Raw genomic sequence first — 24,030 nt, 5'->3', positions numbered from 1 at the left:
TAGGTAGGTAGGTATAAACACCAATCACATACACACACATTTTCTATATTTTTATGATTGAATTTCTCTACCAAATTTATCATTTCTTTCCCTTTCCTCTTATTTCTGTGTTGAAAACAAATACTGAAACAAAGTTTTGCTTTGCAATTATTAACAGAATTTTCAAGCTAGAAACCCATGTATCTTCCCCCACAGTCTATTATCTTTATAAAGTAACAGAATGAAACAACCAGAGATAATGCTATACTTCTATAAATTATTTCAAATGACTTTTATCTAACCCTCATACATATGGAGACTTTGGACAGGCTTCTGTTTTTCCTCAAATGCTCATATAAATAATAAATTATTGTTTTATTATTAGTTACATGATAAAGGTGAACATTTAATATCACTGCTTTTTAGCTAGACTAATAAAATTGACATTTACTGTTTAACTGGATTAGACACAGTTTTATAATACAATTTCATATACTGGATAACCTAGAGAACCTAAAGAATCTTTTAAACAAATAATTTTTCCAGAAAAAAAATTAATTTCACTTCATGTTATTTTTTTATAGTACATATGAACAGAACAAATTATGCACTAAATTATATTTATGGTTTATTTATTTTAAACATTTTAGTGATAACCTTATGCTTCTAATAGTCCTTCACCTTCTGAAAGCATAATCCTGAATTTCCTCTTCCAGTACAATCACAAAACACGATTTTAGATATATAGTAATCTACCCACTTAATCAACTTCTACATTTGGGTATAATTACTTTATAATGCATGGTGAAATGAATTACACACACCTTGGGTAGTGTGATTCCTAAAGTCCATCTCACAATTTAAAATTTAGTAATGCATATGAATATGGCATCCAAAAATCTAGTCTTTGTATATTTCAGAGCTCTATGAAGATTAAGGTTTTTGGCTTTTTCACTATTTCTTTAACAGTTATAAATTTAAGGACATAATGAATCTATGACAGTTTTAAAAGGGTCTCAAAACAATCTAGGATATTCAGGGTTTCAAGAGCAAATTGTATCAGTCGGGCATGTTTCTTAATTAACAAATTACAAACTCAAATAGGAAGCTCCTCAGAGTCCAATATTTTACTGTAAGGCAGGAATGAGGTGTATTAACCTCAGAAAGGCTCCACAATGGGAGAAAATTAACACTGCCTGAAAATAGTTACAGCATTTTCAAAGTTAGTAGAAACTTCTCAGATGTTATCACTAACATCGTTTGTCGATATTTTATTACCCTTTGGAGAAACAAGTTCATAAAAATAATACATCAATAAAATATATACACCTAATATTGTATTACTATGTACTGGTAGCACAGGGAAGTAAACCACTTTTTTTTAGAGATTTTCAACACCTTCACCGATCACCACTGCTGCAAAAAGTCCAAATTTAGCACTACAAGAAATATTGAGCAGCAGAAAACGTCCATCTTGTTATGGCAGGGGAGAATATTAGAAAGGAAACTTTAGTTTAATAAATTTCAAAACTGTTAAGACAGAGTGAGCAGTACTAGGTTTGGTGACACTATCTGGGATAATAAGAATATTTACCTGATAGGAATAAGTCACATAAATATAGAAGACCTTAATAAAGAATTGTAGGGGGTACTCTGAACAAGTTTTCTCTCTCTCACGATGTTTTTTAGAAACATCCTAGCAACTGGTTTGATAGAAATGGTCAGAAATACTGAATGCAATGTGTTAAATTATTTTTAATGTTTAGAACCCTGTCAGAAAAAAATGATATTTCAGAAAAGGTAGCTGTAATAGAAGTCATAATATATAAGTAAAATGCTTTTTTGGATGTTACCTCTGTGAAATCTCATACAAACTTCCAAGTCACATTTAAAAATCTGGAATACCTTACATATGCATTGTGTTCCTTTTTCATTTTTGTCAACCATTTACATTTTCACCAACATTTGCAGATCTCCCCTCTATCAGGGTTTTCCTTGAACTTACGGGTTTAGTGATGAACAAAAATAATAAAATCTCTTCCCTATAAGAACATACATAATGACTACACATATACAAATACTATGTTACTGATATATTTTAAGTAACAATATTCACAAGTGTCATACCATTTGACGCAAATGGAATAAAAGAAATAACAGTATATTGTTACTAATATATTTTAAGTAACAATATTCACAGATGTTGTACCATTTGAAGCAAACCGAATAAAAGAAATAACAGTAAAATTTACTGTAAGCAGTAAAATTTGGTGCATTAAAAATAACAAAGAAAATTATCTTAAATCCATAGAGGAACTAAACACTATTCCAAGTAAGTTTGAGAGGCAAAAGCAGCAAAGGAAACCTCCCTGATTTAAAATAAAATCAATACTAAAATTACAATCTATTTAGAAATAATAAATAGCCTATGTATTAAAATATATGAGATAGTCTCAGTGGTGGTCAAATAAAAATGTAAATATGTAAATGTATTTGTTGGAATATGTGAAAGAATACATACATATTATCAAATATTAATTTTTAAAAACCATACAAATATTAAAAAATAAAGAAGGGAATAATAAAGACAAAACAATTTAAAAGAATGTACGAAAAGCAACATTAAAGAAAACGATGTCAACACTCGTGGTTTTCAAAGACATAGAAAGTAGAAAAAAAGCCTCTGGGAAATACTAATAAGAAAGAGAGAAAATAAACAACAGAAATGAAAAATGGGATAGCACACAGATATAAAAACATTAGGCAGCTCAAAGTGAAACTACATGAATTCTATTAAACAGGGAGTATGAGAGATAGGTCAATAAAATTACATACAAAAAAATGATAAAGTGTCCATACATTATGTTTAAGGTTAAAAAAAAAAAAAAACCTCATATATATACCTAGTATGTAGTCAAAAAACTTAAAAATGTAGAGCTTAAAATACAAGCCAGAAGAAAATATCCAAAAAAAGTAGTAAACTGAGATCTAATACAACTTATTGAAATAAAAATCGAAGATTCAAAAATCAAAGATTGAAGAAATTGATAAAAAAACAATAGCTTGGCTATATAAAGTTAAAGTAGACTTAGGAAAAGCACCTAGAATGCAATCTAAAGAGAAAGAACAATGGTAAGTACAAAAGAAAATTTACATGACATGAAGAAAAATGTAAGGAAATTTAATTGATGTCTAATTGGTATCTTAGAAGAGGCTAATACAAAAGAGTTAAGAGTGCTTTTTAAACAGATAAAGCTGAAAATACTCCAGAATTGCTGAAAAAGTGGCAGTTTAAGATACAGAAAGCCCAACTAATTTCAAGTAGAATGAATGAATAAATAAGTAAACCAGAATCCCAAACTATTCACAATATATAGTAAAATGATAGAGCACTAAGTATAGAAGGTTTTATAAGCACCCAGTGGGTAAAAAAGTTCATAGGAAGGGCTTTTAAACTGACAGCTGACTTCTCATCAACAAGGACCAAAACCATATGACCGAAAATCAATGAGTTAAATCTTCAATGTATTAAGTCAAGTTGCCTACCAAGCATTCTGTACATAATAAAACATTTCTCAAGAATGAGGATGAAATAAAAATATTTTCATAGTAAGAAAAATTAAAGCATTATACAGTCTACAAACTCTTAAAGAAAATTCTGACATATTTATTTCAGTTGGAAAAAGTATTTCACATAAAAGCTTTGAAAGGTAAAAATAATGTGGGCAAAAATAGTAAGTAAATTTAGTAAATAAAGCACTGACCATATAAAATAATTTTAAAAATTAATTTTTGAGAACACAAACAGGCTAGAAGTAACAAACTGGACAAAAATACCTTAATAGTTTAAAGTGGGATAATCTATCAATGGTTACAGCTATTTAGGCTTCATTTATTAAAAAAAGATCAAGATTCTTTAATTAATTCTTTAACTTGAGACATTGTTAACTATGAAAGCTAAATTAGCAGACAAGACCTTCTAAACAAACAACAACAACAAAAAAAGCATGAGAACAAAACAATAAAAAATAAAACTAAAAGACACGAAAGGGATAAGTAAAAAACCAAGAGAGAGAAAATAAAAAATTGACACAACTACAAAATCATAAAGACAAACATGAAACTGAATTTCTAAAACATAGCATTTCAAATGCTGAATTTTAAAAAATAACATTTTAAGTAACATATTTAAATAACATTTTAAATACAAGTGGTAAATATAAAGAAAGGTTGAATCTAAAAAAGGATGGAAATTCAAGCAAAAAGATGTCAAGCAAAGAGTAACCAGAACAACCGGCAAAGTTATATTAATATAATTTTAATATTAAAACTATTAGACTTCAAGGCTAAACACAGTAGCCTAGAGATGAAGTAGGCTACCATACAAAGGTAAAAGTTCAGTTCAAAAGAAAGATATATATATATATAAAATTATATATACCTTAAAAAAGTAAAAATATGTAAATATTTTAATAGTATAAAGCAAAGTATTTATATATAAAATATTTTAATCGTATAAAGCAAAATATTTAATAGCAAAAAGCAAAGTAAGTAAGCAAATGTAACTATAAAGAGAAATGAACAAATCCACTATCCTAATTGAAGACTGTCGTACACCTCTCTCAGGTGATACTCAGACCACAAAATATAGAAGATAAAAATTGAAAAAAATAAAAATACAGACATAATCTAATAGGAAATACTACACACAATCTAAAATGCATTCTTTCTAAATTCATGTGAAATATTAAAAAAGACTAGCACATCAAGGCTATAATTCATTCACCAAATTTCAAAGTTTGTTATGTAAATGACATCCTCTGATGAAATTAAAATAAACTTAGATTATCCTCCCACAAACATATAGAAGACCGAATTATTTTTCAATGAAATTTATCAGTGAAATAATTATGACAGAAAATAGAAAATGCTTTGAATGATTGTGAAAATAAAGTAAGAAAAGATGTATAGCCTTACATGTTTATTTCAGAAACCAAATAAAGATCCAAATACATGAGTTGATCATCTGATAAAAATAAGAGTATGCAGAAAAGGTACATCTAATCCATCTGAAAACAGAAGATAGGAAATGATCAAGGTATTACTAGAGGTCAAGGAAACAAAACATACAACAGTGGATGACAAAAGCCAATCTCTGATTCTTTGAAAAGACTAATAAATGAACAACTGAAAACAGTGATCAAGAAATGTTTTAGATAAGGCACAAAAAGATACCAAGAATGTTAATACTAGACTATATATCTTAAAAGGGTCAGATGAGCTCACTGTTATAGCTCTGGTTCACAGCAAGAACCTTAGCACAAAGAAAGGACTCAACAAACATTTGGATCCATGAATACAATTTGGATTAGTGAATAAATTATCTTCCTTGCATATAACCACCTGCCTAAAATAATCTCCTCCTCCTTGAATTAAATTCAGCATGTCTGCATCATAGAAGGAAGCAACCCCTGAGGCACAAGGTCAGTACCCCCTCCCCATCTGCACACCCTTTGTTAAAACCAGTCCCAGCTCCTGTCATGTTATTGGCTTCTTAGTATCTGTATTAACAGTTCTGCCTGCCAGCATATGAAGATGAAGAAACAAATATGCAACTGAGAGAGATCCAAGGCTTTTAATCCACAGATGCCAGAGCTTGTCCCACCTGGGTTGTAGTCAGAAATCAGGCTGAACTCAGGAGTTCACAGTATTTCTTGCAATGATGGTTGTGTGTGTGTGTTGCGGGAGGGTCAGAGGACTGAGGACTGGGGAAGAAGAAGATAGGAGTTAGCTGTGGGTGCCCTGAGCATGGGAAAGAGGTGTTAAAATTGTAACATAAGCTCTTTCCTGTTCTCACAACCCATCTGCTCCATGGGTAGCAGAGCTCAGATGCACAGAGAAGTAAACCAGGCTTTCCCCTCCTTCCACACTCGCAGTCCAAATACACCAAGGCCTGAGTTGGGGGTCTGACCTGTTCTAGGATCTTTCTCCATGCTGTTGTTCTCCAGAGATCCATGGCAAATTTGAATCTCGAGCAGGTTGTAGACCATCAGCCTTGGAGAAATACAGGATAGACAGTGGATAAGGCCAATCTCCCAGCTTCCCTCTCCACCTGCCTGCCCATGCCCACTTGTTCCATCTCTCATTTACCTTGGAGGACACACCAGGGTCTCTCCTCATGGTGTCTCCTATACTCTGCTCCTCGAGTCGAGTCAGCTGCTGGGGTTTATCATCTAGAATATTCTCTGCCTCAGCGGCAGCTTCAGGAAACAGCAGCTTACCCTGCAGGGTATACAGAAGCTGGAGGAAGGTCTGGTGCCTGCAAAGAGGAGGTAAGTGTGAAGGGAAGGAATCTCAGCAGAACCATTCTGAATCTGCAGCCAATGCCCCCAGCCTTACCTCTGTAGCTTGTCCCTCTCCTGTCCTGCTTGCTGCTTCAGGTTTCCAAGTTTCTGAAACACCCCCTCAAGCTCCTTCTGAGTTCCTATCTTACGCTCCCTCACCTGTGCAGAAACCTCTGCTAGATGCTGCAGCCGCTTCTCCTGCCAGGAATGAGTGTGCAGACATTATGTATCAGATATTGAGGTTTTAGAACCATCCCTCTAACCCCTCCAGCCTACACCCAGCTCAGGGCTCAGACTCACTGATGAAAAGAGGGACTCTATTCAGTTCAGGGTGGAGTAGGGGGCTAGGGGAAAAGAAGGACCAGAATGAGCTGTTCTACGGTGAGGCTTTCTTTGGGGGAAGGGGCACGAAGGTGATGCTAACACTTATGTAACTTGCTATGTGCCAGGTACTATTTTAAGCACTTTAATAACCCTATAGAGTAGATGCTATTATTGCCTCAATTTCAGATAAAGAAATACAAGTTAAGTGATCTGCCCAAGGTCACCCAGTGGTAAGGGGTGATACTGAGATTCAAGCCCATGTTGGTATTTATATTACAGCGCCTCAAAGGAGAAAGAAAAATGAAGGTTTTCTAGGTAGAGGACACTGTCCATGCAATAGCATGATGGTGGGAAGAGATACTCTCCTAGGTGTATCAACCTACCTGTTGTAGCTGCCACTGTTTCTGGGCTGCTCTGCGTTTCTCCATGGCCAATTGTTTCTGCAGATAAGCAAGGGAGAGAGAACAGAGGAAGTCTATTTTTGTTTGGAATTTTGAAAGATTGCAAGCTGGCACAACTCAGCTTGCTCACTCTTTCCCTCTTCCTACCTAACTGCCCTTCCCTCCCCCTACTTAAGGCCCTTGGGTATACCTTGGCCTGGAGCTGCTCAAATGCTTCTTGGAGTTGTGTCCGTTTCTTCTGGGCTTCCTCCATCTGAGTCAGGGACTTGGTAAGTGCAATTTTAATGGCCTCCACGTGCTCTCTATAGGTGGCCTTCAGCTCTTTCCATTGTTCTTTGGCTGCAATTGCCTTCTGTCCTGAATGAGCCACCAGGAATGAGAATATGAGTGAGGGTGGCCAGCTAGACTGCCTCCTTGCAACACTGGGCCTCCTTTTTCCCATCAGCTAAATGCGAGACCTACTGAAACCCTCCTATCTTCCCCACTCAGACCAGCTACTACTCCTATCCCCTGCCTACTCACTGCTTGTGTCTTCAGAAGCCAAGGGATCCAGACCCTGGGCAGTGTCCTCCTGAGCCAGAAAGTTCTGCAGGAAGTCCACCACCTGAAGCTGGCTGCAGAGCAGCTTGTCTTTCTTCTGGGAGTCCTACTCAGAGGGAGGGTAGAGACAAGGAACATCCTTACCTCTTTACAGGTCTCCTTTAAGTCTGCTCTCTAGCAATACTGTCCTGTATCTCAATAAGAGGAGCCAGGACAAGACCCTGGCTTCTGAAAGGCTGGCTCTCATCTTGTACATACCACCACAAACTCAACCAGGATCTTGGTTGACAGTTCTGCCTCCTCCTGGAGGCCTGCAGGTTCCAGGATGCCTGCCACCTCAGTCAGGACCCTGGAAGGGCAAGGAAACACAGGAAATTGCATTTTCCTGTGGTGCTAATTCTATAGTACGCGTGTGTACACAAACACATGTTGATGTGTATATGAGTATTGAGAGTCTTGCCTTGACCAGGGTTTACACAAAGGCCTTAAGGGCCTACAGCCTGCAACCAGTAATGGTATGCATGGAGGGCATACAGTGGTCATACCTGACAAAAAGAAAACAAGCAGGGCTAGAGTATAAGGAGTTTGAGGAAAGCGCTGAGATTTTATACAGGGAGTGTTTCACTGAATAGAAACCATTTGAGGTAAGATGTGAAGGAAGCCAGGGAGATATGCAAGGAAGGGGAAGAATGCAGCTCCTTGGAATCCCTCCTGGCACTGAGCACTAGCCTTGGGGCAGGGTCTTGAAATAGCTGAGAAACGACTCAGGGCAGAGGGCTGGATGCCTTGGTCTACTCTAGGATTTTTCATTGTTAGGGACTGGAGCAGTCTACGAGAGGGCGGGGATGGGGATACGAGAAGCAACTGGGAAAGTGTCGTTTGGGACAAGAAGACAGAAAAGAAACTGTCTCCTTCTGGAGCACACTCTGTGGAGTACGTGCATGTGGGGAGCGGCGAACGGTCCCTCAACCGCCGTACTCCCGGAGCAGGCAACCGTCACCTCGGGAACCTAAGACGGGGCTGCCATGAAGATCACTGCACGGCAGGGTCGAACCCCAACAGCTGTACAGGATTGAGGGCACCAATTGTTATACAGGGGAGCCCACAAGGTCCTCCCAGGGCCGCCCCGAGCTGCCACTTGGCCGCAGACACTTACTCTAGGACTGCAGTTTCCACCTCAGTTTCTGCCGCCTCCATTTTTGCTGGTGCCGCGTTCAGCTACTTTCCCACAATCCCTAGGTTTACTTTGAATCCACAGTCGACTTCGCGCCGCGGAAGGCGATTGGTTGCCGGGGTCAGTGGGCGTGCATCAAGGACCATTGTGCGCTCTAATTGGCAGGCGCGTATTCGCAAACTGGCGCCGGGCGGTGCTGGACGCAGGCGTAGTTTTAGGTTCTGCGCCTGCGTGCTAGACAGTAAGCGGCGCCAGGGACAAGAAAAGGGCGCTCACCTTCGCCGCCCGCCTCCCAAAGTTCTTGTCACTCTACGCGGAAGAGGGAAGGCGTCTCCTTCAGTTTGCGTTTTCGGGGAAACACACAGCACTGACACTTCATTTGAAATATCTACTACTGCTTCAGGAAAAAAAAAAAAAAAAAACCCTCAGACAGTGGGGCTGTTTCTAAGACTCTGGGAATCAGTAACGAAGAATAGTGATCGGGAGATGATCTGAGCTCAAAAACATGCTGCGTTCAGGGATATTAATGTTTCATAGATGCCGGACAGCGAACTCAAACAGAGCCCAGTGGATTGTCTGCGTTGGCAAAATAGAACTGATATTCCGGGGAGACCAAGGTAAGTAACGTTCTTTGCAGAATATAGGAGAAAGGAAACCGCTCAGAGAGAACTCGGAGTTCTGCCGTTTTCTTGAGTATTCATTCAGCTGAGTCCTGAGCAGTATGTGTCTCAAGAAACTAGCCAAAAGATTTTTAAAAGTATCTGGAAATGGCCGGGCGCGGTGGCTCAGGCCTGTAAGCCCAGCACTTTGGGAGGCCGCGGCGAGTGAATCACGAGGTCAGGAGTTCAAGACCAGCCTGGTCAACATGGTGAAACCCCGTCTCTACCAAAAATACAAAAAATCAGCTGGGCGTCCCGGCGGGCGCCTGTAATCCCAGCTATTCGGGAAGCTGAGGCAGGAGAATAGCTTGAACCCGGGAGGCGGAGGTTGCAGTGAGCAGAGATTCCATCACTGCACTCCAGTCAGGGCGACAGTGCGAGACTCTGTCATATCTATATCTATCTATCTATCTATCTATCTATCTATCTATATATATATAGACATCATAGAGGGTCAGAAATAGTCATTATTTCCACTAACCAGGCTGGAAAACTTTATAATCCATAGGACATTGGACAGAGTACCCTCAAAAAAAGTTTTGATTTAGTAGTTATTTAGTAATCATTTAGTAGGCAGTAATTAGTCCTAGATGATCAGTGCTCTAGTGCCATCTAACTCTTAAAAGTAAGACCCAAATGGATCAAACTTAACAAATCATGACAGATGACAAGACCAAACTTCAGTAGTATTTACAGAAGTAGAAAAATGTTCACCAACCAGTAAGGCACAATTTACATATGGCATGCAATTAAAAATTACCAAGTTTGCAAAAAGAAAAAAAAAGTAAACACATAACAAGCAGAAAAACAAATTGCTGATCAGAATTGAAGTAATATTAGAATCAACAGACAAGGGCATTAAAACAACTTATTGTAACTATATCCCTTATCTTCAGAAAGATAATCAGAACTATAATGAAAAAGATAAGTGGTGATAAGGATGTGAAGAAAGTGGAATTCTCATGTTGATGGTGAGAATGTAAAATGAACATAGGGTTACCATATGAGTCACAATTTCGTGCCTACTTATATATCCAAGACAAAAAACATGGGCACACAAAATTACACAAACTTCACAGCAGCATTATTCACAAAACCTGAAAGAAGCAGCCCAAAAGCCCATTAGCTGGTGAGTGAAAACGCATATTTTCATTCAATGAAGTATTAATCAGTAATAAAGAGAACTTTATTACATGCTAAATAATGGTTACTACATACTAAATAATGGTTAGTACCTGCTAAGATATGAATGAACCTTGAAAACAGTGAAAGAAGCTAGTTACAAAAAACCACATAATATATTATTTATGTGAAATGTCTAGATTTGACAAATCTATAGAAACAAAATAAATTTCTATAGTGCTTGTGCAGGGTTGGGGATTGGTGGGGATAAGAGCTTGAGAGAGTATTGGGAGGGATGGCAAATGGATATAGTGTTTCTTTTAAAGGGGTAAATAAAATGTTCTACTATTAGGCCATGATGAAGTTTGCACAATTCTATACAGAAAACCACTAAATGTACACTTGAAACTGCTGTCATAAAAACTGTCAAAAAAAGTTAATTAGAGACATGAAGCTTGTAATAAAGACCTAAATCAGACTGGTAAAGATGAAAACTACAATGTGATAGATGGAATTAGATAGTATTAATATTATATTAAACATTGCAGAATGAAAGTGAAGCATAGCTCTAGAGAAACTACGCAAAATGAATCACAGAATATTAAAAGATGAAAATAAAGTTACATGAGCAAATCAATGGTGAGCTCTAAGACTTCTAACAGCCTAATAATATAGTTGAAAGTGGAGTCTGAGAAAGAGGCAAAGAAATAGGACAAGAAAACATAAGTAATAAACACCAAAAAATTTGAAATGTGATGAAAAATATGAATTCATATATTCAAGAAGCTTCACGAATCCCAAACACAAGAAATATTAAGAAAATGACACCAAGTTATACCATAATTGCATAAGTCAAAAACATTGATAAGGAAAAAATTATAAAAGTAATTACGAGTATTAGGGCACATGTTACATGCAGAGAAACAAGGTAAGGAATATGGGAAACTTCTTGCTGGAACAATACTAGCAAGACAGTAGAGTAACATCTTTCAAGTACTTAAGAATAAAAAAAAGTTAGCCTTGATTTCTGTTTCCAGCAAACACCTTTTGAAAATGAAGGCTAACTAAAAGTATTCTTAAACACAGAAAAGTGAAAGGAAATTTTCAGCATGAGATCCACACTACAAGAAACATGAAAGAAGTTTTTCAGGCAGAAAAAAATGACATTAGCTTCAAATATGAATGTATACAGAGGAGTGAAATGTGGTCCTGTCTACTTAGAAAGCTGAGGTGGGAAGATCACTTGAGCCCAGTTCAAGGCTGTGATGAGTTGATCATATCACTGTACTTCAGCCTGGGTCATAGAGTGAGACCCTATCTTTAAAGAAAAAAAATTTGCGATGTGGGATTTATAGCATACATAAACGTAAAATGTAGAACAAAGTGTGGGAGAGAAGAAATGAAAGTAAATTATGTGCTTGTGTAGTTTCTCTGAAGTTGTGTATCATTTGAAGGTGAACTGATGAGTTAAAACTGTGTACTGGATTCTGAAGCAATGGTGCCAATACATCTTAGAATGGCTACCAATGAGTCATTTCCTTGTGTAATGTTTTTTCTTTCTATTACCGAGAAATTGTGACCAATAGAATACAATAAAGGTGATGGGGATGTCATTCTATTGATTAGGTTGCTTATTAGGCAGAGGGGGATAGCATGCTACTCACATACCTCCATTTCCATATATAGCAGAAGCTTTGCCGACTGCACACACACAAAAAAGTGGGATTCTCCCTCTGGCCTGGAAGAAGCATACAACGATGTTGCAAATTGCTTGTGGTAAGTACCGCATGGCAAGAAACTGTGAGTGGCTTTTAGGACCTGTAAATAGACCTTAGCTAATAGCCAGTGAGTAGGTGGGGGCGCTCAATCAAGCAGCCCTGAGTGGATTAAGTTTCTACAAACAAATCAAAAATAATACTACCCAGTTAACATTTTGATTGAAAACTATGAGACCTTGTGCAGAATGCAAAACCTTGACCCAGTCAAACTGCCTTAAAATCTTAACCTGTAGAAAAACTGTGAGATAATAAATGTGTTTTTAAGATTCTAAATTGTGATAATTTGTTACACAGAAATAGAAAACTATTATAAACTTATAAAATAGTTGTAGCTAACAAATCAATAAAGAAAATAAAATAGAATATAAACAATCAGCTAATCCAAAAGAAGGCAGAAAAAGTGAAGAGGAACAAAGAAAAACAATGAGGAGAATAGAAAACAAATAGCAAAATGGTAAGTGTAAGCCTAAGCATATGCATTATCAACATTAAATGTCAATTCCTTAAATATACCATTAAAAGGCAGAGATTATTGGATTGTATGCAACAGCGAAACAATTATGTTAAGAAGTACATGAAATATAAGGAAATAAAAAGATAAAGTAAAAGGATGGAAAAAGTATACCACGGTAATATTAATTAGACGAATGCTGGAGTGGCTATTCTAGGGCATATATATATATACACACACATATGTTAGGCAAAGGCTATCACCAGAAATAAGAAAGTGATATAATGATAAAGGGTCAATTAATCATGTGAACCTAATCATAAATGTTTTTAAACACCTAATTATGAAACCATCAAAATATATGAATCAAAAACTGACTGAACTGCAAGGGGAAATAGATAAATCCATAGTCATTGTTGAGATTTCAGTAAGCCACTTAAAGTAATGTATAGAACACTGAACCTAAAAGCAGAATATTCAAGCTTTCCCATTGTACACCGAACAGTCAAGTCCATATTATGGGTCGTAAAATGAGCCTGAACAATTATGAATGAATAGTATAATATGAATATATAGTCTTTTTGTTTGTAAAGGATCTAAATAACCTCCTATGTGCATTGAATGTGATATATGCCAATGGTGCAGTCTTTTTCTTTGACCTAATTAACTGCTAAGTTATCTTTAGATTTCTGCTCAGATTTTTCAGACACAATCAAACCTTCCTTCACCTATATGCTTGTATCAAGCCTCCTTACTGTAGGCTCACAAAGCTCTACAGACTTTTTATCTAGTCACAGCTGCATTTTACATCTGCTTGTAGAATTATTTGAGTGATATCTCTCCTTTTCCTGTAAGCTTATTGAGGATAATAGTTATTTTTTGTTAATAGTTGATAGTAATAATAGTTTGTTCTATGCATATGTATTAGGGACAATTTATGCAAGACTGCAGTAGGCCATTCTAAGGATGTTGGTTTTATATAAAGATAATAGAGATATATTGAAAGTTTCCTCATAATTAGATGGCAAGTCAGATTTTAGTATGGCAAAATTAAGCCTCACGGGTAGAAAAAGAAAAGTTTGGAAAATGTTATTCAGTGGTCTTAGTAAAAGGTGAAAACATTTTTGGATTCTATAATAGGTAATCTGGCACAGGAGACACAAATAAACAAATAGCTCAATATAATTAGGTGAAATAATTCATAGATTTTATCATTCATTGGATATGGATATGTTGGAATTACTAAATTATGTGTAAAATATGTTACTTCACTTTCTGATGGTGCAACTGGATGAACTGTGATACAATTTATTTAAATAGTAACTCCTGGAAGACAATAACAAATGACAGAGGAAGATCTTTAACTTGTTTTTGTTGACCTACTTGTTAGAAGTGTTTTAGCTATTCAAGTGTATATTTTTAAAAGACATTTGAATGTGTCTTGAATTGGACAAGTAGGTTTTAAGGCTTGGAAAAAAGTGAGAACTGGAAATAAATATTTGATCATCATATATATATAGGCAACTGAAACTGTGGCGATCAATGGCATTCCCTACGCTGACTATAAAGTAAAAAAGAAAACAATGCCAGAATCAGTATAGTTGAGTAACTGACATATTGTGGATTTGTAGAAAAAGGATGAGCTTCTATTAACAGAGCAGTACCTACAGTGACAAGAGAAAAAAACAACCAAACATAGTGTGAAGTAGAAGGTAGATATGAGGGTATCTGAAAAGATAAATCACCATGCCACATCATACTGAGACGTCACGTAAGATGGATGGAAGTGATTGATTAGCAACATGGTATTTTTTTAGTGTTTTTTGTGAAAGATGTTTAGTAAAGGGATTAGAACATAGAAGACACAATATAGATTAAATATAGGCCAGAGTATGTAGAAGCATTAACAGAAATAAATGGAGATGTTTAAACAGAAAATTCTTGGGAGAGTTTTTGCAGAATACACTAATTCTGAAATCAGCAGTTATTCACAAACCAATGTTTTAATGCTTTTCATTGCAATTTGTATTGTATGCATAGTTCTAATTTAATGAAAAATGCTTTTCCTATGCATTCCATAAACAATCATCTTGTTTGACTATTAAGAGTTCTTTCTGCTAGATGTATCTGTGTTTTAACACTGTCTATGTAGTCTACATTTATGATACAGTGGAGATAATAATTGACAGTTGCTAGAATTCACATTTTGATTAAAGTAGCAAGGATTGACTTTATGTGTGACAGGTTGGATCCCTTTGATCTATTTATCAAAAATTCCTATGAAGGTACTGCCTTTTGAATAAGGTACTTTCCAAATATATCAATGACATCACTGTTAACATCTAAATTTAGATAGTGTTTGACTGAATTAAAGACCAAACTGTTCAAGGATAAAATAACAAATTGCAAGTCAAAATGACATGCTACAAGGTGAAGTTGGAAAACAGGACTTTAAACATCATACTGCATAAATTGGCCAGCCCATTTCACCCTCCACTTGGCTCTGATTTGAAGAGATCTAGCCTAATATTCTTGTGAAAATGACTGTAAACCAAATAAAAAGCCTTACTTCTTTATGTGTTGTCCAATACAGCAGCTCTTATTGTTTAGCACATGTGAAATGGCTCTGAAAATAGTACCTACATTAGCACTTAAATAGAATGTCAACTATATTATTGGAATATCTGAAGTGATGATGGAGGCAAATTCATCTGAGATTCATAGAATGTTAAGCAAATATAAGATACATCTTTGCAATTGTCTATAGGCAAAACACCTTCCAGTGCTTAGTAAAATATCAAATCTGACATATACTTTGGAATGTATTTCTATTGCATAGAAACTTCTGTTTGCTGTGTTTGTCTCTGTCAGCACTGTTTTAGGATTCAAAGTTATATTTCCAGATACTCACTTCTTTGAGGCAAGATCATCTAAATGAGTCATGGAAACCCAATGAATAAAACATTATATATAAATATGTGTGTATGTTAATATATACATGTTTCCTCCCTCTCTATGTACCCATCTATATATAGATCTTCACATGTATGTGAAGTAATATCTTTAAAAAGTAATATCTTTAAATTCACTTAATTTTCTCCTTGACTTCTAACACCAACCTTTTTCCTCAGTAGAATCTCTGATTTTTTGCTTTCGATGTCACATTTATTCACAGGTAGCTAAAATGCAATTTCATTGTGATATTTATTAATTTAGAAACTTACGCAATAATGGCTTAAAGCACATGTGCTGTAATGATTTCAAAGGATGCCTAAAAATGCATGTGTAGAAATCATTTCACTTTGTATGTGTAGCAAAACATCAGGTTGTACACCTTAAATGTATATAATAAAATATTCCATGTACTACTTGATATAAATGTCAAAAATGTTTCTTCTACCTTCCTAAATGTAGGAATATTTCTACATTTATATCACATCCATTAACTGATGGATATTTTTTCCATATTACTTAAATATTCTCCAAGCAGTCTTAAAACTTACATAATTTAGCCTGCTGAATTTTTTTTAAAAGATACTTTTGGTAATAGTAACTTTAAAAAAAAACAACTTTTTTTCAAAACTAGCATTAAAAGATGATGAAAATTTTAAATTAAAAAACAAACTTGATAAATATTTCTTTGGTCTAGGTGTTTGAATGTATTATAGCAAGCTGTATATTCTATCAAAACATCCAGACAATAAAACAGTCAATCAAAGTGTTTATTAGAAATAGACTCAGACTCTGGATGATCAAAATACTTTTGCTTTTATAAACCAGTGAATATTTCCACTGATTTTATTGTGTGTTTTCAGTGTTGCTTTGGGAATAAGGAATCTCCATTATTTTACCTACATTTTAAAACAGTTTTATTAAAGTAGAAATTACATGCATAAAATGTATTGATTAGAAGTATAAAATTCAGTGATTTATTACATTTATAGAATTATGCAATAAGTCTTAAGACATTTCCATCACCCTGGAGAGATACATTTTGTCTCTTTGCAGTGAATTGCAGTTCTTACTCCCAGGTCCAGACAAACAGTGATACAATTTTTGTCTCTATAGACTGGCCTCTGCCACATATTAAGGTTGTATATAATATGTAAGTTTTTGCATCTTGCTTCTTTATCTTACCACAGTGTTTCTGTGGATCATCTATGTTGTACTTTACATCAATAATTTGTTTCTGTCTATTGATAAATATATATTTACCTGTTCACCAGTTGATACAAATTGTATTGTTCTAGTTATTGACTTTTATAAATTATGTTGCTATGAACTTTTCCTTAAAAGTTTTTGTGTGGGCTGGGAGCAATGACTGATAACTGTAATCCCAGCTCTTTGGGAGGCTGAGACCAGAGGATCACCTGAGGTCAGGAGTTCAAGAACAGCCTGAGCAACATAGCAAGACCGTGTTTTACAAAAAAATACAACACTTAGCTGGGTCTGCTGGCATGCGCCTCTAGTCCAAGCTACTTGGGAGGCTGATGCAGGTTTACTTGAGCCCAGGAATTCAAGGTTGCAGTGAGCAATGATTACACACCACCTTCCAGCCTGGGTGACAGAGCAAGTGCCTGTCTGAGCAAGAAAAAAAAATTGTGAACACATGTTAACATTTCCCTTGAATAGATACCTAGAAATGGGATAGCTGAGTCACAAGATAAATACGTGTTTTGACTTTTGAAGGAAGTGCCAAGGTATTTTCTAAAGTAGTGCTGCCATTTTACATTCCTACCTACATTATATGAGTTTCCATTTGTCCACATGTTTACATGGTGTGTTCAATAATTTTGATTATAACTATTCTAGTGCGTCTCAGGTGTTATCTCATTGAGGTTGTATTGTGCATTTCCCTCCATGACTATATTGTCCATATTTTCATATGTTCGTTATCATTTGCATATCCTCTTGAATAAAATGTCCATTCAGATACTTTGCCCATTTTGCAAAAATGAGGTTGTTTTCTTCATACTAAGTTGTAAGAGTTATTTCTACTCTACATATAAGTATTTTTTAATCAGATGCATAATTAGCAAATGTTTTTCCTGGTCTGTGATTTGTTTTTTCATGTTCTTAAATGTATTTTAGGCTATTAAGAACATTTTGCCAAACTGAAGTTATGGAATGCTTTTTCTGTGTTTTCTTTTCAATTTTTTTGTTTGTTTGTTTTTGTTTTTTGTTTTGTTTTGTTTTGTTTTTTGTTTTTTGTTTTTTTAGTTTTTAGCTCTGACACTTAATATCTTTGAGCCAGGTTCAGGTAATATTTGTGTGTGGTAAGAGGTAAAAGTCTAAATTCATCATATGTTATGTGAATGTTCAATTTTTGCAGCACACTTGCGGAAAGACTATTTTTTCGTCACTTAATTGCCTTGACCTCTTATGTCAAAAAGCAATGGGCCATATAATTTATTGCAATTTCAAATCTCTTCTAGACAACATTTGTTCCCAACACAAAGAAATGTCAAATGTTTTAGGTGACAAATATCCTAAGTATCCTGACTTTATTATTACACATGTATCAGATCCTCGTGATCCACCCACCTCAGCCTCCCAAAGTGCTGGGATTACAGGCTTGAGCCACTGCGCCCGGCTTGTCAGATTTCTTATACCACAATTCATGAAAAAAAAGCAAAGAGCATGGTTTTTGGAATAAGATTGAAGTTATCAGTTCAGATACCTAGTACATTTGTAACTTTGGACAATTTACTTAGTAATTCAATTTTATTTATTACATAATGATAGTAATGATGATAATATTTTATTTATTTGTTTGTTTGAGAAGTTTTATTCTTGTTGCCCAGGTTGGAGTGCAATGGCGTGATCTTGGTGGCTCACTGTAACCTCTGCCTCCTGGTTTCAAGCATTTCTCCTGCCTCAGCCTCCTGAGTAGCTGGGATTACAGGTGCCCACCACCACACCCGGCATTTTTTTTGTATTTTTAGTTGAAACGAGGTTTCACTATGTTGGCCAGGCTGGACTTGAACTCCCGACCTCAGGTAATCTGCCTACCTTGGCTTCCCAAAGTGCTGGGATTACAGGCGTGAGCCACTTCACCCAGCCCAGAATTTTTCTTATGAGAAACTATAAAAGTTAATTTTTGAAAATGTCTCAACTTATATTTGGCACATAGTGGCCATTATTTTTGTTTCTGTTTTCATCATTATCTTTTGGAAGTCCTCTATTTTGGCCAGAACATTAATCACTGCAGAAATCATTTGGGAATATGTTATCATGTAAGATGTTAGTAAATGCTAAAACATGTACAATAAGGATTAGACTAGTTATCCAATACACTATCTGTTTCAATTGCATTAATGTTTACTATAATTTACAATCTTTACCTTCCACGGTTTCCTATTTATTTTTCAATGTTCATCAATAAACTTAAAACTCTAATTCGGAGTTTCAGTAAAATAATAATTAAGAAATACCATTCCAGAAGCTTAACATTTAGCTTAGAAAGCTATTACTGCTCTTCAGTGAACTGTGATTCTAAGAGCCACTGATGATGTTAGCTACTGCTGTACTTTGCTGGAATTTTCAGATTAAGATACTGCATTTGTTTTAGGGGATCTTCATGTTTAGCATTTAAATTGCAGATGATAAGGTAATCCTTGCCTTGGCTTGCTAGTTCCAGATGGATAGATTCTGGCTTACACACTGTTCAATTCCCTATTTTAGTCTGTCATTTCTCTAACAATGCTTAGCATCCATGCAATTTGGACACGGACCATCAGAACTAAATTGCAATGCCCTCATGAGAAAGGGTTTCTCACTAGGAGCAAATGTGCATGGAACCTTTTGGATTTTTTCTAATCACCTTCTAGCCCTACAGCTTCTTCCTTTTTGTTTTATGTCAGTAATAAACCAAAACACCGTGAGCAGTACTTGAAAGCTAAAGGTTTTATTTTAAAGTTGCAAACTTATTTGTATGTATTGGTTGCACTTATAATCAAGTTTGGGTTTTTTCTATTGTCTCAGTCCAATTTCTAAGGAAGATCATTTCAACTTATCTATATAAATTCTTCTCTTTCCAATTAAGAAGAGTTATCTATTATTCATAGCTCAGATTAAACACAAAGTTGATTTGGTTTTCACTCAAAAGCTATCAAGATTCGCCCAAGAATATCAGTATTTCATAGGTGCACAAAGTGAGTGGCTTGGAAAAGTAACTAAAAGAACAAGGACAATCTGGGGATTATTCCCCATTTTACTCAAATCCTTCTATTTTATAATATTGCAATGTTGCCATAGAGGTTACTAATCCATTTGAAATTTTTTGTTTAAAAGTGTTTATGAGGAATTATTACAAATCCTCAGGTAACTTTTTATTTTCATTGAAGAAAATACGTTAAAAAACAAGACAAATCATTTGTTCCCTTTTCCTCCATTCATATCTCTCTATATCATATTAATACCCTATGTCCAAAACCAATGATTATTTTAATTTTTCAGGTAATTAAAATTTTAAAAATTATGGTGATTTCAGCATTGGTTTCATTATTTTATTGTCACAATGTGCTGTGTCATTTAAAAGTAATAACTTTTTTCTGGCATTTTTCTCAGTTCTTTTGGTGATTTTAAATAGGAATTTTTACTGAGATATACGAAGATATGTATTCTCCTTTTTTAATATTTTAAATCAAAGATGCATCACAAAATTTTCTACTTGTTAAAATTCTTTCAAGTATTATATTTTAAAATTATATTTGCCTTTCAGAATGCTTTTATTGCTGTCTATTAATTTGCAGATTATATAATTATATTTAGAGAGGAGGAACAGAAAAACACTGAATCAACACCACCTTCTTTCTGAAACTTTGTTTTTATAGTTGTCATTATAACACATTTTTATATCATTAGAAACTAGCAGTGATCCTAGAACATAATAGGTACTTGGAAAATAAAATTATAAATAAATGAATTAACAAGTTAAGTTATTGCCTAAATAAAAGGAAAGAAAAAGAAGAGAGACATGAATGAATAAAAAAAGAAAAGGAAAGATAGATTGCTGTTGTCAATGGACTGCTTTAATAACAATATTATATATTGGAAAAGATACCAGCTTCACTTGTGTAGCTAACCAATTTATAGTTTTAGTAATGAATTTAAGTTTTATAAACATGTATTTTCTAATTTATAAAATAAAAGGCTCTGATGAAAATTTGTTATCCCTTTCAGTCACTTATCTTCTGGGTCTTAAACAGTCTCTCTGAAAGTCATAATTGATGCACTATTTAAAAGTGGTTTGCTATTAAGCTTATAGTTGTAGCTTCTGAGGCAACATGCAATTTCTGTGACACAGCTGTGCAATAGTAGGAAGCAGCAGCAAGTCAACAGAATTGGTGTAAAACAACAGGAAATTCTATACATTTTTTCAAGCAATGGCATGTGTAGGGCATGAGTCAAAGAGGTTGAGCTGCCAAAAAATGAAAGGCTCAACAGAGCTTTTACCTGTGAGCAGCTGGTCACACACTCTTGGTTTTCCAAATATGTTCACACGTTGAGAGAAACCTACCCAGTGGCTATTATCGTTGAACATCAAGGACAAATGTGTCATGGTTAATGCGTATCCAACTGTTAATGCAGTCTGTGCCTTTATTGGAACTTCTGTTCTCAGTCTAAAGGATATTTCATTTAGCTGATATACTCTGCCTTGTTGATGTACCATTAGCACCTAGTCTTTTTATCTAAGAAATCACTAGGGATATACTGAGTGTTAAACTTGTATAAAGAGTGTTAAACAAACACATTTTGGAATTCAGAATAAAACTGTCAATAAAGAAAATTTATAAATGTGTCATTAAAATATTGGCCATGCTAATATCATAAACATTTATACATACACATTTTGCTAAAGGAATAGCTATGTATACTATTCTTAACAGGTATATAGTATGCTTCATGAGTATATATGACACCATGGTTGCTCTTCATATGCAAATTGGAAGACTGTTCAGGGTTATATTTTGAGAGTTTTTTATAATCCCTTTCTCAAAGACAAGTAGAGCTTTCTAAAACGTAAATCTGATTGTAAATTTCCATTGCTTTATTAAATATTTCCATGCATATTTATTAAACATTTATTGTGTACAACACACCGTACTGATGGGGAGAATATAGTACAGAGTGTGAATAAAAAAGATATAAAACTTACAGTCTATTAGGTAAATGCTTGAGAGACCAAACTCTCTAAACATTTTGTTAGTCCCTACATGATAACGACTGTTTATGACTTTTAAAAATATTTTGCTTTTTATTTTCTCCTCCTCACTTTCTCATTTTTGTCTACCTATATCCCATACCCTAAAGTAAAACTTGCTTTCGCTTGCTGTTAGCCTTTCTCATGTGCTCTTTCTTTTGACTGAAAGATCATGTCATCTAAACCTGCATGCTTATGTGAAAAGTACCACCCATTTTTCATCCCTCACTTTGATATCAGTTCTTCTGAAAGTCCTTTCCTGGTGATCCTGACGGCCATTGGACATTAGCTAAATACTGCTTCTCTATTTTCCCATACCACTCTCTATATACTGTCTTACAGTGGCTCTTATTATGTAGTTGTAAACAATATTAGTCATATTTAGTTTTTCATGGATTTAGAACATTTTTAAATGTGCTATTAATTGTGGTAAAATATGTAACATGAAATCTCCCTTTTTAAATGATTACATGGGCAATACGTAATTGTTAACTATATGAACATAGTTGTATAGCAGGTCTCTAGAAATTTTTCATCTTTTATGACTAAAGCTGTATAGCCATTGAACAGCAAATCCTCATTTCCCCTCTCCCCCTAACCCTAGGCAATCACAATTTCACTTTCTAAGAGTTTGAGACTTTAGTTACCTTACATATATGGAGTCATGAAATATTTATCTTTTGTAGCCACTTTATTTCACTTAGTATAATGTGTCAATGTTCATATGATGGCATATGAAAAGATTCTTAGTTTTTTAAAAGTAGATAATACACCACAGTGTATCATTTTTTTAATCCATTCATCTATCATGGACATTGAGATTTTTTCAACTCTTGGCTATTGTAAGTAATGCTGCAATGAACATTAAAGTGCAGATATCCATTCAACGTTCTCATTTCAGTTCTTTTGGATAAATACCTGGAAGTATAAAGGCTGAATCATGGCAGCTCTACTTTTTAATTTCTTTGAAGAAATTCCATAGTGTTTTCTATAGAAGCTGGACCAGTACGAATTCCCACCAACAAACTTCTAATTACTCTACATCCTCTTCAACACTTGTTATTTTATACTTTTTTCTCCTTTCCTATTTAATTTTTATAATGACCTCACCTGTTAAGGTATGAGGAGATAAATTATTATGGTTTTATTTACATTTCCAATGAGCATCTTTTTATATACTGATCGGAGAAGTGTCTATTGAAATTCTTTACCCATCTTTAAATGGATCATTTGTTTTTGTGTTGGGTTATTGGAGCACCTCATATATTTTGGTATTCACCCCTGTATCAGATATATGCGTTCCATGCATTGACTTTTCACTCTGTTGACTGTTTTCTTATCAGTGCAAAAATCTTTTAAGTTTAATTTCGTCCCTCTTATCTATTTTTGCTTTAGTTACTTGTGTTTTTGGTGTTATATCTAATACATTATTGACATAACCAATGTTATAAAGATTTTCCCTTATATTTTCTTCTAGGAATTTTAACGTTCCAGGTCTTCCATTTAAGTCTTTAATCTATTTATTTGACTTTTGTGTATTTTGTAAGATAGAAGTCCACTTTTGTTTTGCATTTGGGTATCCAGTTTTTCCAACACCATTTGTTAAAGAGGCTATCATTTCTTCATTGTGTAGTTTCGGCACCTTTGTCAGTAATCATTTGATTGTATATATGTGGGGTTACTTCTGGGAACTCTATTCTGTTCCATTGGTCTAAATTTCTGTCCTTATGCCAATTTCACATTGACTTGGTTACTTTAGTTTTGTAATAGATTTTGAAGCTGCAAAATGTGAGGCCTCCAGCTTAGTTCTTTCTCAATATATTTTTTTGACTATTCAGAGACTTTTCTGGTTATATATGAATTATAGAATTGATTTCTTTATTTCTGAAGAAAAAATGATGTTGAGATTTTTATTGCGATAATGTTCAATCTGTAGAACACTTTCGTTTATATGAAAATATTAACTAGATTAGGCTTTCCCATCTATGAACATGAGGTACCTTTTCACTTACTTGAGTCTTCTGTAACTTCTTTTAGCCAGTTTTGTAGTTTT

The 24,030-nt window shown here is 34.7% G+C and overlaps 1 protein-coding gene across 4 annotated transcripts in view; it reads right to left on the bottom strand.

The window, feature by feature from the left end:
* Positions 1 to 8,816, bottom strand: part of ZWINT (ZW10 interacting kinetochore protein) — a 128,930-nt gene extending 120,114 nt beyond the window's left edge. For 2 of the 4 annotated variants that reach the window (XM_074382504.1, XM_074382503.1), the window contains exons 1-8: positions 8,745 to 8,816; positions 7,847 to 7,937; positions 7,571 to 7,694; positions 7,239 to 7,405; positions 7,031 to 7,087; positions 6,379 to 6,521; positions 6,130 to 6,298; positions 5,951 to 6,033 (exon numbers count right to left, since the gene is read on the bottom strand). In XM_074382504.1, coding sequence (XP_074238605.1) covers positions 5,956 to 6,033; positions 6,130 to 6,298; positions 6,379 to 6,521; positions 7,031 to 7,087; positions 7,239 to 7,405; positions 7,571 to 7,694; positions 7,847 to 7,937; positions 8,745 to 8,785 — 870 coding nt within the window. In that variant the 5' untranslated portion in view covers positions 8,786 to 8,816 and the 3' untranslated portion in view covers positions 5,951 to 5,955. Of the gene's footprint in view, positions 1 to 4,281; positions 5,745 to 5,950; positions 6,034 to 6,129; positions 6,299 to 6,378; positions 6,522 to 7,030; positions 7,088 to 7,238; positions 7,406 to 7,570; positions 7,695 to 7,846; positions 7,938 to 8,744 lie in introns of those variants that run through there. The other 2 variants (XR_012512870.1, XM_074382502.1) reach the window with 2 other exon arrangements.
* Positions 8,817 to 24,030: the final 15,214 nt, after the last annotated feature.

This window comes from Saimiri boliviensis, chromosome 12 (genome assembly GCF_048565385.1).
Source record: "Saimiri boliviensis isolate mSaiBol1 chromosome 12, mSaiBol1.pri, whole genome shotgun sequence".
NCBI lineage: Eukaryota > Metazoa > Chordata > Mammalia > Primates > Cebidae > Saimiri > Saimiri boliviensis.
This window is presented reverse-complemented; position numbering and strand designations above follow the sequence as displayed.